Source organism: Tenrec ecaudatus, chromosome 12 (assembly GCF_050624435.1).
Source record: "Tenrec ecaudatus isolate mTenEca1 chromosome 12, mTenEca1.hap1, whole genome shotgun sequence".
Lineage (NCBI taxonomy): Eukaryota > Metazoa > Chordata > Mammalia > Afrosoricida > Tenrecidae > Tenrec > Tenrec ecaudatus.
In genome coordinates, this window is record NC_134541.1 from 139,185,007 (window position 1) to 139,198,290 (window position 13,284).

The following is a 13,284-nucleotide window of genomic DNA, read 5'->3' on the forward strand; positions in this document are numbered from 1 at the left end:
GGGCAGTGCTGAGCAGGGTAGCAGTAGGTGGTCCTGACAGACCCAATCCCCGCTGCCATGAAGTCTGACTCACAGCAACCCTGTGGGATGGAGCGGAACTGCCCCTGTGGGTTCCCGAGGCTGTGGCTCTTTATCGGAACAGGCAGCCTCTTTCTCCATCGGAACCACTGGCTAGTTCAAACCCCGACCTCGAGGCTGTATCAGCTCAGCGCACAGCCCACCTGCCATGCGGCACAGAATTTCACATCCTCAAGGAGCCCTGGCCTGAGGAACTACTGGGGAGAGAGGACCCTCCTGTGCGTACTGCTGCCCAGGGAAGCTCTTTAAATCTTGAACAGAAAGGTACCCACACACACATTCAAATCCCCTTTCAACTAAACATGTGCACCCATTCACTGCCACAGAGCCGATTCTGACTCATAAACTCAAGAGCTAAACTCATGTCATTGAGTCGATTCCTACCGCAGTGAGCCTGCAGGGCAGGGCAGAACTGCCCCTGTGGGTGTCCGTGACAAACTCTTTACGGGGGTCCAGAGAGCCCATCTTTCTGCCTCGGAGTGACTGGTGGTTAGAACGGTCCCGCGTGTGGTTAGCAGCCCCACACTGACCTGACTGCCCCCGGGTTCCTCCAACAACCCAACCTGGCGGGTTGGCTTGGAGGACAAAGAACACGCGCTCAGAACCTCCAAATAAAGAGGTCCACCCTCAGGTGCTCCCGGGGACAGCACAGGGACTCCCTGATCCTACCAGCCAGCCCGTGTCCACTCGACCCAGGGGTCTGGAACGGAGTCTTCACACCCTTGTCTTCCTCTGGAGGAGCAACCTGCTGGTGGGTTTCAACCTGCTGACCTCCGGGTGAGCAGCCCCGCACCTAGTCCAGCCCGCAGCCCCACAGGGCCCTTGGCTAGCCTACAGCACAGGGGGGTGGGGGTGGGGGGAGGCAGTGAGTCTGAGTCTAGGTGCATGGGAGACCAAGAGAACGGTGGCAGGATGAAACGAGGATTGCAAAAATGTCACAGACTGCCTAGCGGGCGACATCATCCAGGGGGACTCGGTGTGCTGTGGAGACGTTCACCCCAACTATAACACAACATCTATTTTTAAAAGGAGGCGTACAGAGAACCCGCGTGTTGTTGTGCGTGCCTTCCCAGTGGAAACCGCGTGCAGCTCGGTAGAACAGCAGCATCCGACTCAGACATTGATATTCAAACAATGTAGCCACCTCACTCCACTCTGCCATTTCACTTGTACTGTGTGTGTGTGTGTGTGTGTGTGTGTGTGTGTGTGGTTTCCATCACCACCGTGCAGGCACAGAACAGAACACGACAAGCCTCTACCCCCACGCAGCCCCCACCCCACGGCAATCACAAACCTATTCTTTGGTACCCCAGCTACATTATTCCGTCATTCCAAGAACATTATAGAAATGGTGTCATACGACCTGCAATCTTTTGGAATTATTTTTCCTGCCCCCCCCACCCAGACTCAGCATCATTTGTCTTGGTATTAAAAACCCACCTGCTAACCCCTCCACGTGGAGATGACAGGCCAAGGGGGGGGGGCAGCCTCGGAATCCCTGAGAGGCCTGTAACACCCCGGGTGCCACGGAGACATGCTAGCAGGGCGCAGGGCAGGGAAGCTCCCTGGGGACCCAGGCGCCACTTTTCTCTGAGTATTGTCAGCCCCCACCCCAGCCAGTTCCAGCTGGGTTCCGCCCCACACGTCCCATAAGCACCAGGGGCAGAGTGGCCAGGCTCTGTGTGCCCAGGGAATGGTCACAGATGCTGGCCAAGCAGGGCCACTCTCTTGTGGAGCCTGGCCCTGGGGGACCCTCATTAGGCAGAAGCAGCGGGGCCAGCAGCAGCCATGGCAGGCCTGCTCGCTTGATCCTTGATGCTCTTGACTCGTTTTGGAAAGTTCTTCAGGTGCTGAGTGAGACTGAGGGAAGGCCCTCCAAGGTCCAAGGAGCACTGGGTCTCATTCCCCACCTCCTACATGCACCTTATAGAGGGGCTCTGGGGGTCTCATTCCCCCCCACATGCACCCTATAGAGGGGCTCGGGGGTCTCATTCCCCACCTCCTACATGCACCTTATAGAGGGGCTCTGGGGGTCTCATTCCCCACCCCCTCACACGTACCTTATAGAGGGGCTCATTTCCCACCTCTATCACATGCACCTTATAGAGGGGTTCTGGGGGTCTCATTCCCCACCCCCCTCACACGCACCTTATAGAGGGGTTCTGGGGGGTCTCATTCCACACCTCCCTCACATGCACCTTATAGAGGGGCTCTGGGGGTCTCATTCCCCCCCAACATGCACCTTATAGAGGGACTCGGGGGTCTCATTCCCCACCCCCTCACACGCACCTTATAGAGGGGCTCTGGGGGTCTCATTCCCCACCCACATGCACCTTATAGAGGGGCTTGGGGGTCTCATTTCCCATGCCCCTCACACGTACCTAAAAGAGGGACTTGCAGGAGTTAGGTTATGGGCTGCTAACCTGAAGGTCAGGTTGAAGGTTACTGGCCACTCCGAGGGAAAAATAGGACACTGGATACCCCAGGGGTGGTTCTACCATGTCCAGCAGGGAGGCTGGACACACGTGCCTCAGGATCAACACGTGAGCAGGGGGGTAGATGCTATGGAGATGCTCACGTGTCAAGCCCAGCCGGGGCTCCTGGGAAGAAGGACGTGGAAGTGTGACCCCAGGATCATGTACAGCCTCGGAGACCCCATAGGGCTGTGAGTCGGACCGGATTCGGTGGCAGTAGGTTGTGTGCAAAGGGGCATTGTGGGTATGACCAGGGTTAGGACGATCTGGGCCCCTTCCCCACTCGAATCCCAGGGGTCCCTGATGCAGCTGGGACAGAAGAGACCCAGTTGTCAAAGAGCTGCTGGCTTTGGCGTGGAGCGGGCTATGAGGCCCTGCTGAGGGTGATGGGCTCAGGAGCGCTCAGCCTGGCGAGGAGGCCCCACATGCGGTGGTGGCCCAGGGAAGGGACCCTGGGCGACGCCCGGAGGAGGCAGGGGGGCAGGCAGGGCATCTCTGGGGCTTGATGGAGAGGCCCACTCAGGGTAGCATTGCACCTTCAGCAGCTGGGCCTTTGCTTTCAGGTGGGCGCAGGAAATCAGACCCGTAGGCCTTAGGGTTTTTCTCCAGCCACCACCACCACCCCGTTTCCACCCCATCAGGCGGTGGCCAGCTCTGCCTCTGGGTTTCAGCGGTCCTAGGAGCCACGGGCCACAAGCTCTGTCTTAGACAACACCACTGCTTCATCTGCAGGTAGCACGAGGTGGTGGGGCCTGCCTGTGTTTTGCTGGGGGCAGGAGTTGGGGGAGCAGATAGGGGCAATACTCGCTGACCGCCCTGGGGCCCTGACACTGACTGTGGGTGCTGGCTAAGGGCGAGGCGTTGGCCGGCCCCGTGTCTGGGGAAGAGAGGGTGGGATGGCAGAGGGTCCAGAGCAGCAACTCACCCCGGAGGACCAGAGGGCCGCACCCAGCTGAGGCCAAGACTCAGAGTGTGTGGACCACCACCGGACACAGGAGAGCGGCTCTATCGGGGTTCCGGCAGGCAGGCAGGCAGGCGTGAGCAGGCATGGCATCACCTGGACCCCATGCACTAACCCGCCACAGGAAGTTGACAGGCAGAAGAAACAAATGTCGCCGGCCTGTCTCTTCTCATCAGAATGTGCCCAGGTTGCCTCTGCCTCCTTGCTCTTGCTGTCAGCGGTGACAGCCCTGCGGAATGGGCCACAGAGTGCCACATCCTAGAGGGTCCCCGTGACTTTGGGGGCCGGAGGTCACAGCCAGAAAGGCTCTGAATTGACAGTCACGCCTTCCTTGATGCTTCTCTTGTCTGATTCTGCAACAAAGCCCGCCCATCCCGGAAGATCCTTGCACCAAAAGGTTTCCCTGCCTCTGAGACGCAGGGGCTCCTATGGACGATAATGGCAATTGAAAAGGTTCGATGGGAAATGTAGGGCCAAACTCGGATGTTTCAGGGCAGGAAGAACTCAGAAAGGCCGGAGGAATGGTAGCCAGGCTCCAAGAAAAGCCAAGATCCAGCTTCCATACCAAAAGAGAGGGATTTTGACGGTGACCAGATATGGCAGTTACATCATCTGTCAGCGTGCGAAGGGGCGCAGTCTAGCTTGTCCATCAGGTTGCAGCTTGATGACCACATTTGGAGGCGCAATGGAGATAAATAGCTCACTGGAGGCCAGACTTACAATCTCTCTGCTTCACATTCCTGCTGACCAGCCACAGGGAGCTGTGCTGATGCAGCCTGAGCTCTGGAGCTGGAGGAGCCATGTGGAGACTCATGCCAGCGCTGAGATGCTTCCACCGCCACTAGATCCACTAGACCAGGGGGTCCTCAAACTACGGCCTGCGGGCCAAATACGGTCCACTGAGGACATTTATCCAGCCTGCTGGGTGTTTTTGCCACCGCTGCCTGTCCTGCTTAGCAGCCAACTCTTCCAGTGTGCATAGGAATTTGTTCATAGCTTTTTTTTAAAAAAAAAAAACTGTAGTCCAGCTCTCCAACGGTCTAAGGGACAGTGAGCTGGCCCCGTTTAAAAAGTCTGAGGAGCCCTGCACTAGACTTTCCACCCACTGGCCTGTGATCTTCCTGGAGTCTGTGTTATTGCATGTGTCGTGGGAGATTGAAGACACATTTACAGATGGGTGTAGGACATGTTTGCTAATATGGATGTTTCCTCAATATGCAATTGTTCTTTGCTGCAAAGCTCTTTCTGACACACACGAGTCCCCCTGGATTTGTTTCTCTCGCCCACCTGGCCTAGAGAAACACACTCATGGTGCAGGGCATGGGAGGGAGAGGGAAGCAATAGGCTAGAGGGCGGGCAGGTGCTAACGTGGATGAAGGGAAGACAGCGCCCTAAGAGAAGGAGAGGAGGGGATGAAGGGTGTGGCGGGGGGCAGGGGGAGCGATGGGGAGGTTTGGTGTACAGTTTATGTTATGACGTACCCAAATGATGGTCTGAAATGTACACGGCTGCACTGAGTGCACAATGAAAAAGGTCTGACACAGCAGTGACCGAGACACAAAGGGAAGAGCCCCTGGTGGTGCAGTGGCCTAGGGCTTGGGCTGCTAACGGAAAGGTTAGAGGTTCAAACCCACCACCCACTCCGTGGGAGAAAGGCGAGGCTGTCTGCCCCGCCAAGATTTGAAGCACAGGTTCACAAACTTCTTTGGCCTTCCTCTTCCCCCCTTCTGGGAAGAACACACTTCGCGACACACCCTGTGGGTTTGCCATGCCCTAGAACGGACCCCAGGGCAGGGAGCTTGATTTGGGGAGTCTACACATCATGAGGGGGTGCTTTCCTGACCAACTCTGCCCTTGGTGGTTATGCAGTGCCTGGGTGTATCTCGAGGACCTCACTGTCTGATGAGCCTTGTAGTTTGCACTGAGACAGCCCCGCCAGGCCCCTGATGCTCACACCGGCAGCTTCCTAAGGAGTTTGGACGGCCTGCATGGGGCACATACTTATCCACCCGGTCTTCTGTGAGGTGACCTGACTTCATTTCCACGTCCAGCCCGAGAGATCTGAACGTCATGGAGAGGTGGCGGCGGCATGGTTCCACATCGGGCTGCCAGGCGTAAGGACAGTTGTTGGAAAGCCTGGCTGCGCCTGGGAGGACACAGGACTTTCTGCTGCCATGGGGTTCCAGTCCCGGGAACCCACAGAGGCAGTTCCGCTCCGTCAGAACCGACTCGATGGCAGCGGGTTTTTGTTTGTTGTTATCTCCTCGCAAGCTGGGCTCTTTCTTGTTGCGGTTGTTTTATTCACAATATTTGCCGTTAGCCGATGTTTGCTGGGGTCACTTGCTCTTTTATCAGTGAGAAGTAGTGCACACTTACCACCTCGTCAAGCTCCCCGATGCAGCTCTTAGGGAACCCCAGCCCCTAGGAATGCGAAGGACAGAGCAGAGCCGCCCCCACAGGACTCACAAGGCGGTCACTTGTGGTTCCTTTCATGAGCCCCCTTGCACAGAAGGATCTCTGGATGCCGATCATGACGGCAAAGTAAGAGGCCTCTGAAAGCGTAGCCCCACATTTCCGGGACTTTTCAGTTAGAAGGAGCTTCTTGGGGGTGAGCACAGGAACACGGGCCCCCATGGCTCTCCCCGCAAAATGCACAGCCACCAGGCAATTCCGACTCAGAAGCAGGACCTGATGGCTCAGCGGGCTCAGTATTGAACTGCTAACTGTAAGGCCAGCAGTTCAAAACCACCAGCCGCTCCGTGGGAGAGAGATGAGGCTGTCTGCTCCCGTAAGGGTTTACAGTTCCAGACCCACGGGGGCAGGTCTACCCTGTGTTGTAGGGTCTGCATCGCTAGAAAAGACGACCAGGTGGACTGGAGGTGCAGACTCACCTTTCACCCCCAATGTTAGAAACAAAGTCAGGGAAATGTAAGGGTTACCACCTTGTCCTACCCCTGTCTGTCAGTCTGTCTGTCTCTCCTGTGGTGGCTTCTGTGTGGCTGGGGTCCAGGGAACTATACCCCGAGGATTTCACACATCAGTAGGGCTGCCCATGGCATATAGGTTCCAGCCTGGCTTCCAGACTGAGACTAGCAAGAAAGGCCTGGTTGACCCAGCAAGGAAACCTTGCGGGTACCAGCATGGCCCGACTGGCGTGCTGTGGACACAGCCACGGCATGTGGACAATGGTGAGGCCATGAGGTCGAGGGGACCCAGGGGCCTCCGCCTGCCCGCCCGCGTATGGCTTGGTCCTTACCTATGAGGGAGAGGAAGGCGGTGGCTCGGGCCAGCTCAGAGGTGCTGTCCCTCAGTGAGGCCTCGCAGACGTACATCCCGGTGTCGGCCGACGTGGGGTTGCTGATGGTGAGACGCCTCCCGAAGGTGTGCACTCCGCCGCTGACCCTCGCCCCATTTCTCCTCCAGGACACTCTCAGCTCGTCCACCGACCTGGAGTGGGAGGAGGGGACACGCGGAGGACGTCACGGGTGCTGTGATGGCCCTAACCGATGGAACACAGTGAGCGAGCTCCAGCGGGCTGAACCACAGGCGTTTAAACACCAATCGGGCTCAGGCCCGGCTCCGAGGGCGCGTTTGCGTGGGGGCTGGTGAGCAAGGACGGCTCATTGGCTCGCCAATGGACCTCGAGAGCGCTGGGAAGGAATATTTAGAATAAACATGGGGTAGGACCCAGCCCCGTGGGACTGGATGCTGGAGCCTCCGCGGGTGGGGCTGTGGGGAGCAGCACCCCTCACTTGCATCTCCACCTGACAGTGGACGGTAAACTGATCCATTGTCTCAGTGCTGGGCTGGGGCCAATGTCGACACCTCCCCTGTATGCCATGCTCTGGCCCTGCTGGACACACAGGACCTCCCCTGCGACAAGAGCACCCTGCGTAGGGTGCATGGCCCATCTGCCTCTAGGAGGCCTTCTTGTCACACGTGTCCCTCACGAGCAGTCCCTTGGTACCAGACCTGGGGGCCGGCTGGCAGCAGTGGCTCCGTGGGAGCATTCTCGCCTTCCACACTCCAGGACCCCTGGTTCGATTCCCAGCCAACACACTCTGTGCACAGCCCTCACTCATCTGTCACCAGAGACTGGTGTGTGGCTGGGATGCTGCACAGCGGTTCCAGTGGTATTTCCAGACTTAAACAGACCAGGAAGAAAGGCCTGGTCACCCAAGGCCTAAAACCAGTCAATGACAACACTACGGAGGATCGTGGTCCGGACGTCCATTGGCAACTGACCCTGACCAAGGGGGTGGACTGGGCAGTCTTGTGTCATCGAGAGTTCGGGGGTCCCCTGTGAGCACGGAGGGATGGGATGGCGTCAGCCACGGCAGTGATGAGCATTGACCTGGCCGTACCTGGCGTTGGCGATGCACTCCAAGGTCACCTCGCTCGTTCCAGCCACCACACTCCTGTTTCTGGGAGGGATCACGATGGTGGGGTCTGTGGGGTCTGAGGTGCCCGTCCCTCCTGTGGAGGAGAAAACAAAGAGGACCGTGGGGCTCCAGGAAGGATGCAACAGACCCAGAGTCTCCCTCCTGCCCTGTACCTCGAGCGTGGCCCTCGTCCCAGCCTGCCTGCCTCTGCCACCCAATCCCAGCAGAAGGCACCGCCCCTGGAAAGCCCTGCCACAGAGACCCTCAAGCACACCACTGCTCCAGGCGCTCTGCCGCGCATGGCGACACGGCTCTCCACTGTTGGTCGATTCCCGTGGCGGCTCCTGGCTGCGTCAGTCTGTGTTACTAACTTAAGACTTGCCCAGTCGAGTTGTCTGGGGGACCCACTGTTTCCCAATCCACTCAGCCCCAGATACTTAACGTGCTACCTGAAGGCAGCTGGCATCCTCACGAGTCCCCCAACACCACTCCCTGGACTAACCACATGTGCCGCTCTGCTCTGGGTGTGCTCAGGCCCCTCTGCCTCCCTGCGAAGCAAACACCCCACTTCTGGCTCCTGTTGCGGGAGCAACTGGCTACAAGTGATTCATGAATCCTGCTGACAAAGAAGACTATATACATAAGCTCTGGTGGCATAGTAGTTGCCAACCACAAGGTCAGCAGTTCAAAACCACCAGCTGCTCTTCTGGAGAGAGATGAGGCTTCCTCCTCCCACAAAGAGTGTCAGTCTCAGGAACCCACAGGGGCAGTTCCAGCCTGTCCTATAGGGTCACTGTGGGTCGGCATGGACTTGAAGGCAGTGAGCTTGTATTAATGCATATATGTAAATGTCCTTGCATGTACGTGGCTCATCACCACGTTTCTATAAACACACGACACGTCCAAAGTGAATGCCCTGCGGTGGCTCACTCGCTCACTGCCAAGCCCCCAATCTGACTCAAGGCCGATCTACAGGACACGGCAGAGCTGCCCCGGGGTTTCCGAGATGGCAGCTCTGGACGGGAGCAGACAGCCTCTTCTTTCTCTGGAGTGGTACGGGTAACCCACACCTCCACCGGGACTCCTTGCCGTACAGTTCCGTCCCATTTGTTTAGGGAAAGCGGAGACGGATCCACTATTTCCACAGGATTCCAGTGAAGGTGGGGGGGGGGGGAGGCAAGGGAATGCAAATGTATGCAATAATATGCAAATGCAGAATGCTGCCTCTGGCGCCTCCTGCTGAGGAGGACAGACTCTGCACCCCTATGAAGAGCAGCCAATAGAGAGGGTGTCCAGGGAAGGTTCTAGCTGACCGGGCTCAACAAAGGGGAGCAAGGGGCAGGCCTAGTACAAGGTGGCCCTGAGGGATCCAAGGGCCACTCATTTAGCCACCCAGAGTCACTTGGAGGAAATCTCTGGGGACCTGCCGCCCAAAGTTCCCAGCGTTGCAAACCCTTCAGCGCGACTCTGCTGTGCACACGGGCGGTCACACGCTAGGGCGGACGGACTCCTGGGGAAGCGCGTAGGCAATCTACCCTGCACCCCCAACCCCCTTCTCCCTTCTCGCTGCAGCCACCTTCACAAGATGAGCTGCTGCTGCTGCTTCTTTTCATAGTAAAAGATCATGCTAATAATACTAAAAAAAAAAAAAAAAGAAGCTTTGGGCAAACCCAAGCCCAAAACCACACTCACTGCCCTAGAGCCCATTCCGAGCCCTACAAAACAAAGCAGACCTGCCTTGTGAATTTCTAAGACTGCACATCTTTACAGGAGTAGAAAGCCTCATCATTCTCCTGCTGAAAACCCTGTAACCACCACCCCTACCCCCCCCCCCCAATCAATCAATCAAACACACTGCCACCGAATGGATGCCAACTCACAGTGACCCTCCACAGGACAGGGTAAAGCTGCCCCTGTGGGTGACCAACACTAACTCTTTGTAGGAGCAGGAGGCCAGAGGGCTCCTTTGATGCAAGCTAAGGCGGTAAATGACACTTTTAGAAATGCAGGGCCTGGTTGTGAAGAGGGGGTCGCTGGTCCCTGGATCTCCAGGAGAAGCTGGGTGGGGGAGCAGCCTTAGCACCTCCAGATTCCTAAATTCACCTCCCATGCCCCACCCTGCCCCACCTACTTCCAAGGGGGCCTGCTACAGAGCGCAGGCCTCTGAGCTTCTGTGGGGCTCTGAGAGCTGGCCCACCCACAGAGCCACCAGCAGTGGCCGCCAGACTCCTGGAGAAGGGACAAGGGGCAGGGGGAGCTGGCCGTCCATCAGACCAGCAGCCGGCCTGTCACCTGTGTGTCTGTTGATGAGGAGAGATGACCTCAGCAGCTAATATTTGCACAGACGTTTGTGACATGGAGGAGAGCAGCAGCAATGGCCGAAAGGTCACCGGAGAGTGTGCTAATTTGGCATTAATCACTGCCTGGCCATGGCGGCTGCACGAGAGGAAACCTGAGCTCAGCACTTGAACCTGCCCGGCCAGCTGGCCCCTCCCGCCATTGCCGGGAAGCCTTCCCGAGACACCGCAAACCCACAGGCCAGCACACCGAGCACGAGCACATTCCAGGGGCCTCACTCCACTTCCAGACTCCAAAGATGTGCTCCCGGCAGAAAGCAGGCCTGTCCATCTGTCCGTCCGTGGGTCCGCCTGTGGTGGTGTACTGTGGCTGTGATGCTGGGGATAAGCAACACCACCCATGTCCCAATGACCAACAGGGCCACCCAGGATGGACTGCTGTCTGCTGAGCCTCCAACCAAGGGGAGAGGGGGGAGGAAAGGCCTGGTGATCTACTTCTGACCCAAACCAGGCCACTGAGACCCCACAGAGCCCAGTTCCGGGCCAACTCACGTGGGCGGGACCCTGAGCTGGAATCGACTCCATGGGTTTTAGAAAGGGGAAGAGATGCAAGGTCGCTGACCGGGCTCTGGAAACCTGGTCTCCAAGGACAAAGCCAAGAGCACCTTCGCTGAGAGCAGACCTCAGCGTGCTCCTTGGACAGACATGACTTGACACCGGTGACGGTGACCACGACGCCCACCCTTTCCTAAGAAGACCAGGTCCCACCTCTGGACTCAACCCTGGCTTATCTCCTTCCTCTTAAGACGCTGCTTCTAAGTTTCACCCCAGGCATCCGCGCAAGAGGGTCTCAAAGCACAGGGGGAAAGAGTTTAACATGAAATGCAACAATTCCCCCGCCACACTCAGATCTGAACCCTTTATTCTAGTATGGCACTCTAGGTGGGCTGAGGGTTCAGCTGATAACCAAGAGACCCTGGGTTCAAGCCCACTAGCTACTTCACAGGATAAAGAGGAGGCTGTCTGCTCCTGGAAATACGCTCAGCCTTGGAAACCCACCGAGGCCATCCCATTTGTCCTGGCACGTCACGAGGAGCTGGGATCGAGCCCTTGGCAGTAGGTTTGGTCTGTGGACCATTTTACACATCTACAGCTCTTCCTGCACTCCCGGCCAGTAAGGGCGTGCTATTGACAACCAGCCACGTGAAGTGAGGTGCAGTTGGCACAACCTGGCCTGCTGCAAGCAAGGAGGACTCGAAGCATTCACTGATGATGATCCAAGACCGCAGCCTCCGGCAGGGTCCTCACAACGGAGCCAGCAAGCGGCAGCACGATAAACAGCGAGAAAAGACCCATGTTGTCAAGGGTTTCGGTTTACCTGGAGCCGCAGTCCACGCCCACCGAAGCAGGCGTCCAGAAATCAACTGACCTGCTGCACCGGGCAAAGCGGCTGCAGGGGACTCTTTAAGAGGTTAGCGAGTCAGGATGGCTCTTCGGGGACTAAGGGGCCCTGCACCCGAGCCACGGCAGTTTCAGCTGAGCCACAGGCACGCCAAAGACGGACAGGGACAAGAGAGACCAAGAAGAACTGACGTCGTTGCAGGACGGTGCAGGCGGAGAATAGCGAGCACACCCCGCGCTGCCCATAGAACGGACGCGCCTGTCTTGAAGGAGCACACCAGAATGTCCCTTCGAAGCACGGACGACGAGACTTGTCTCCTGGTCTGCGGGCGCATGGTCAGAAGAGGCCCAGCCCTGGAGAAGGACGGCATGCTTGCGCAAGCGGAGGGGCCGCATAGAAGACCCTCGTGGAGGTGGGCGGGCACAGTGGCTGCAAACAGCTGTGGCGAGGAGGCCGCTGGCGTCGCCAGGCAGCGCTTCACCACGTCGTAGACAGGCTGCTGTGGGCTGGAGGCGACTCAAAGGCAACCGCAGCAGAGGCAATGCTGCCTTAAGGAGCCTCCGGGCACAGCCACGGCGCTCTCAGCTGCTCTCTGAACGGTCAGCAGGCCCAGTCCACTGGCGTCTCTCTTCCCAGAAAGATGACTGCTCAGAGGGCCCTCTGGGGCAGTTCCTTCCGACCCACAGGCTCCCTGGGAGTCGGAGTGCCCGGATGCCACACAGCCCGGACCACAGCCCTTCATTGCGAGATTCCCATTATCTACCGACTTTCTGCTTCAACGGGCGCACTTAGCTCACTCACCGCAATGCGCGCCCTCTCAACACACTTGAAACAGCTCTCTGGGTTCTTCTGCCATTACTCTAAGTAGCTATTTACTTAAGCAACCCTTAAATTGTGGTTTTATCCACACACAGAACCCACATTCCATTTTTTAGTAGGAAGATCTAATTAACTACATCTAGGCTCCCCATAGCAGCCCCGCTGGCAGAGTGCATACACGCTGGGCTGTCAACCAAAAAGGTGACCAGTTCAAAACCACCAGCTGCTCCAAGGGAGAAAGATGAGGCGTTGCTGCCTTTAAAAGAGTGACAGGCTCGTGACCCCCCCCCCGGGGGCCTTTCTACTCTGTCCAAAAGGGTTGCTATGAATCGCACTGAGCTCTATGGCAGTGAGTTTGTTGTCTGTTTGTCTCATTCAGTTTTGCAGCATTTCACAATCTCATCTTTCTCCCACGAAGCAGCTGGTGGTTTTGAACTGCTGTCCTTGTGGTTCGCAGCCCAACTTCTAACCACTACGCCACCAGGGCTCACAGATGCCCAACCATGGACTTGAAATCACCTGAGACCGATGGGGTGTCACCACGCAAGGGCAGGGAGGTGGCTCCCTGTGGGGTGAAGCAGGCAAGGCCAGAGACACAGGCTGCTGGCTTCTCAGGAGGTTCTTTGGAGACCCCGTGTCTCTCATCCAGGGGAGGACAAAAAGGCACAAGGGTGGAGGTGAAGACGGGCTGCTGATTAAGGCGGGGTCGGGTAGGGGCTGGAAAGCACCCCGCCCGGCTACAGTCACAGCAGACGCTGTGCACATCGGGGTGACCCCGGCTGGGAGGGCAGGCAGGAGTGTGGGAGGTGGTAGGCAGAGAAGGGAAAGCGGAAACCCTTTCCACCACATGAGCTCCTGGACACGGAGGGAG

At 57.6% G+C, this 13,284-nt stretch overlaps 1 protein-coding gene across 1 annotated transcript in view; it reads right to left on the reverse strand.

Annotated features, from left to right (window-relative positions):
• SDK1 (sidekick cell adhesion molecule 1) overlaps positions 1 to 13,284 on the reverse strand; it is a 504,911-nt gene that overhangs the window by 180,041 nt on the left and 311,586 nt on the right. Inside the window, exons 6-7 of the mRNA XM_075528195.1 lie at positions 7,878 to 7,989; positions 6,770 to 6,960 (exon numbers count right to left, since the gene is read on the reverse strand). Coding sequence (XP_075384310.1) covers positions 6,770 to 6,960; positions 7,878 to 7,989 — 303 coding nt within the window. The remainder of the gene's footprint in view (positions 1 to 6,769; positions 6,961 to 7,877; positions 7,990 to 13,284) is intronic.